The 5,278-nt window shown below is 36.1% G+C and overlaps 1 protein-coding gene across 1 annotated transcript; it reads right to left on the reverse strand.

Moving 5' to 3' along the window:
- Positions 1-2,465: 2,465 nt before the first annotated feature.
- On the reverse strand, positions 2,466-3,404 carry LOC101635770 (olfactory receptor 2L13-like). The gene has a single exon (XM_004686580.1). It carries the CDS (start codon positions 3,402-3,404, stop codon positions 2,466-2,468), a length of 939 nt encoding a protein of 312 aa, XP_004686637.1.
- Between the last annotated feature and the right edge of the window lie 1,874 nt (positions 3,405-5,278).

The following is a 5,278-nucleotide window of genomic DNA, read 5'->3' on the forward strand; positions in this document are numbered from 1 at the left end:
ATTCAATGAAAAGTATAAGATATTGTGAAAGAAATAGAAGCATAAATAAATAGAAAGTTATTCCATATTCATGGATTGGAAGAATTACCATTCTGACAGAGGCACATTTGGGTCCTCCCTGGTTGCCCAATGGTTAGGGTGCAGCGCTGCAATCTAGTGCAACCCCATCAGTGCCAGTTTGATCCCTGGTCTCGAAGCTGTCCCACATGGCTTGGCAGACCTCTCCTGACCCTCCCGCTGCTCCCCTCAGCAGTGTACTTCATTGATCTGCCTGTTCTGCTCCCCACTCTGTCTCTGGCGAATCCTCTCACTGCCCTTGAACCTCTAGCTGCACCCCAGTTCTGTATGCATAGATAAATAAATCTTTTTAAAAAATGTCACATTTGAAAAAAGTACCTACACACAGATTTAATGCAACTCTCAGCTGACTTTCGATTGCATTTTTCAAAATAATAGTACAATATTATTGAGATTCATATGGAACCACAAATGACTTTGAATAGTGAAAACAATTCTGATGAAAAACAAGAGTTGTTTCACAGTCCCACATTTTAAATGTACTGAAAAACTACAGTAATGAAAGCTGTGGTTCTAGAATAAAAGTGGATACATAGCAATTAATACATACACATCAGTCAAGAGATAAATCAAGCTTATATGCACAGTTTAAATTATGACAAAGGCATCAATAGTATACACTAAAGGAAAGTCTCTTTGAAAATAATACCAGGAAAACTATAGCCACATACAAAATTGTGAAAGTAGGCCACTCTCTCACACTGTACACAAATTTAAATAAAATGGATTATATTTGTAGGCCCTCCCTGGTGGCACAGGGGTTAATGGACAGCACTATGAAGTTATCTGCAGCCACTGCAGCACGAGTTCGATCCCCAGGCAGGGAGGTGACCCACATAGGGTGGCAGACCTCTCCAGACTGGCCCTCTGCTCCCCTCAGCAGTGTATTTTAGTACATCTGTCTGTTCTGCTCCCCACTCTATTTCTGGTGAATCCTCCCATCCCAGCACCTCTGGTCTATACCCCAGTTCCATATGCATAAATAAGTAAATCTTAAAAAAAAAAATGGATTAGATTTGTCTTAAATCCTGAGAACATAAATTACATAATAGAAAACCCAGACAAAACACTTTGTCACTGGCTTCAGTCATGTCTTTGTGTATTCATCTCTAACAGTAAAAGGAATAAAAAGAGCATGCAAACATAAGTGGGATTACTCTAGTGATAAAACATCTGCACATCAAAGGAAACTACCATCCACACACACAAAAATACTGAATGGGAGATTTCACACTATATATCTGGCAAAGAGCTCATATCACAGATCTTAAACTAATGCATATAACCAAACAAAAGAAGTAAAAAAATAAAGAAAAGCTAGAATGACACTGTCCAAAGAAGACATATGGCTGGAGTCATCATGCATATTAAAATAATTCCTAGATTACTTATAAACAGAAAAATTCAAATCAAAGTCACAATGTGATACCATCTCATTCCTGTGAGAACTAACCATATCAAAAAGACCAGAAACAACAACTGATGATGATGTTGTGAGGAATGAATCCTTGTGCACTGTTTTTGGGAATGTAGACTCTTCAGTATTTATGAAAACAGTATTTCAGTTTCTCAAAATATTAAACGTTTTATGATATGTTCCAGCATTTACAGACCTAAGTATCTACCCAAATAATAAAAAAGACATTAATTGGAAGGGGTGCATGCATTTCTATTTTCATTGCAGCACACTATACAATAAATTATAAAATAAACATGTGCCCAATGACAGATGGGTAGATTATGAAGGTGTAGCATATAACTACATCCATATCCATATCCATCTATATCATCTATATCTATAACTTTTCACAATGGAAACTAACCAGCTATATAAAGGCAAGATGAATTCTTACTTTATCACAACCTGGGTGGAACTGAAACTGATAAAAGCTAGCTGAAATAAGTCAGAATGAAAACAACAAATATCAGATGTTTCAAGTATACATGAGTCATAGAGAAAAACTAATAAAAATCCTAGAAATATGTAAAATATTGGATGCAAATTGGATCCAAAAGCCAACTGTGTTGTTATAACATATATGTAAATAGGTTTTGACACATATGATGTTGGAAACTGTTGTAACCTCACTAAAAATAACAACAATGAAGGTATATATGAGTAGACTTAATGCCAATTTGTATGAATATGACAGTAATAGTAATATATGTACATATATATGCAATATATAATATTTCATACAATAACATGGTTCCTTTAGCATTGATTATGATTTTGTTTAGCATTAAATGACTATATTTAGAATAATTTCACTTTCTGAATATAGCTGGTAGAAAATGTTAAACTACATAGTTTACCAACATTACATTTCTATCAATGATGTTCTAATTAACACAAAAAGGAGAAAAAATGTTGAGAGTAGCTGTGATTATTTCTTCTTTGAGAAAAATATTGGAAATGCTCTTGCCATGGCTCCCAGGACTTCCTTATTCCTCAGGCTATAGATAATAGGATTGAGCATGGGGGTCAGAATGGTGTAGAAAACTGCCAGATTCTTATCTTCTTCTGGGTTGCGGAGATTTTTAGGTCTGAGATAGGTATAGACAAAAGGTGCATAGTAAAATGTCACCACAGTTAAATGTGTGAGACAGGTGGTGAAGCCCTTCTTTCTTCCCTCTTTGGAGCGCATGTGGTAGACAACAAAAAGGACTCGACCATAAGAAGCTGTGATTCCAAGGAAAGGAACGAGAAGAAATAGACTTGAGCTTACAAAAACCATGTACTCATAGACCCAATTGTTCAAGCAAGCCAGAGTAACCAAGGCTGGGATATCACAGAAAAAGTGATCAATGGCCCTGGACCGGCAGTATGGAATATGGAGAGCATAGACTGTGTGTGCTAAGGAATTGACAGCCCCCAAGAGCCAAGATACTAGGATCATCATTGCACACATCCTTTTACTCATGCGAATGGGATAATGGAGGGGTTGGCAGATGGCCGTGTATCGGTCATAGGCCATAGAAGACAAGAGCAAACCCTCAGAACCTGCCATAGTTGAAAAGAAGAAACACTGGACCCCACATCCCAGGAAAGAGATGCCTTTTTGACCTGAGAAGAAGTTGAATGCCATCTTGGGGATAGTGGTGCACAGGTAAATCAGGTCCATGAGGGAGAGCTGGCTGAGGAGAATGTACATCGGTGTGTGGAGCCGGGGATCCACGCGGATGAGGTGAATCATGGTTAAGTTGCCCAGTGAGGCAAGACAGAATATGAAGATGATCAGGAGTATGAGAAACAAGCCTGTTTGATTCGGGGAAAGCAATCCCAACAAAATGAAATCATGGAAAGTTTGATTCCATTTCTCCATGAAAATTCACTGCCAGCTAGCTTCCTTGAAAAGCAAACAAACAACAACATCAAAAGAAATCTGGGACAGGAAATGCAACAAAGCAATTTTCATAAAAAGGAGTTCTGACTTTATTAATGTTAGGTGTATGAATTGCTTTTTGTTGCCTGTAGCAGCTCTTAGTGAGTCCTAGTCATTTGCTAGCTAAATGCTTTTCTTCCAGTTTCTCTGGTAGCAGCTTGGAAATTGAATTTGTATTAGAAAGCCTAGTACCACAGCCAGCACAGGTAACAATATCACTAAAACATTCCTCTCTAGATAATTCATACCCAAGAATGTAGCTCATAATTTAAGTCAAAGAAATATTGCTTTCTTATATGGACATGAGTTTAACTCAGCATATGAAAGAACAACTGGCAAGCATAACACCAAATCTTTTTGTATAAATTCTAAGTCCTGTATTTACTTACCCAGCCCTTTTTTCAATGGCTATTTCAGTTAAGCTGTCTCCTCAACTGACCTTATTTCAGAGAAATAAGCAACATCATACATCTCATAGTTTCACCACATAATTGCCTTTTCCAGAAATGTATCTACTACCCATAAATCACTGTTCTACACTACAAAGTCATCACATGTTCTTTAAAAGCCTGCCTAATTATAAAATATTATGTGAAGATGCCCTATTCCACTATGTTCTTTCCATTTTCTGATGACCTACAGAGACCAGAATCAAATGCACAGATGGCCAGTGACTTGTTCTTTTCTCATGTAAGTTAATTGCGCATGATGTAGGAATTGGTTTGAATATTTATCCAATATGAAAATTACTTGATGCTGAAGTTACATGAATCACCCTATTCTTTCTCATCTTAAATACATTCTGAACACATTTTATGTTGATGATTCTTGTGAGAATTCAGTTCTATAAATGCACAATTCTTGTCATGACTCCTGGCTGAGATAGCAGGTTATCTAGAATTCACTATTCTCACCTATCCTGACCTTTGCCATGGTTCTGATACAAGAGCATCTGTGCACTGTTTGCATATATCATGTTTCTTCAATCTGTCTCCCTCACCTCTCTGTTGGTTCTTTTTTTGGCTAGGAATTGGTTTGAAAACAGAAAATGTTAAGATCAGTGCAAATGAGGCCATAATTTCCCTAATTCAAAAGGAAAACAATTCATGATGAAATGTTATTCTTCCAGTACATCACACAGTGATTATAATAACATTGTATTAACATTTTATTTGCCTGAAGAAATGAGCAAAGTTTGCTTTATAACAAATGCAATATGATAATTTATTTGAAAACAAAACCAGTTCATTTCGAGAATCAGTTTTTAGAAAATATATATGGCCTAGTTATTTATTTTTCTCATGTTTGGTTTAATCTGAGTATAAAATAAAATAAAGGGGGGGCAACAGAAATTACAATACCTGTTGGGAACTGATTTTCCAATAGCAAGCAGTGAACAACTAGTACTAACTCTCAGTTATGTATGCCTAGTTTACAAGAGGCACATTTGTACACTCTGCTGAATTCATTTTTATATAGATTATTGATCAGTGTATCACAATCATTGATGATAATTACAATGGTAATTTTTGATTATCAAATTGAAAAATACCTTATTGCTAGGGACTAGAGTAGGCTTCTGGTAAAATCTCTAAAACTTAGTTTTAAAGCATGGTCTAAAAGGAGCTAGATCTCAGGATTTTTTCAATTGCTGGTCTTTGAATATTTATCCAATATGAAAATTGCTTGATGCTGAAGTTACATGAATCACCCTATTCTTTCTCATCTTAAATACAGAATATTTTTCCTGTGACTACAAATTTTATACACATTCATGTCTTATTTGATCCTATTATGAAGCATATTCTAACATT

Source organism: Condylura cristata, unplaced genomic scaffold, assembly GCF_000260355.1.
Source record: "Condylura cristata isolate star-nosed mole 26May11 unplaced genomic scaffold, ConCri1.0 scaffold00021, whole genome shotgun sequence".
Lineage (NCBI taxonomy): Eukaryota > Metazoa > Chordata > Mammalia > Eulipotyphla > Talpidae > Condylura > Condylura cristata.

Bases quoted from the DNA above. Each gene is read 5' to 3' on its own strand.
- LOC101635770 (XM_004686580.1), bottom strand. From the start codon at position 3,404: ATGGAGAAATGGAATCAAACTTTCCATGATTTCATTTTGTTGGGATTG.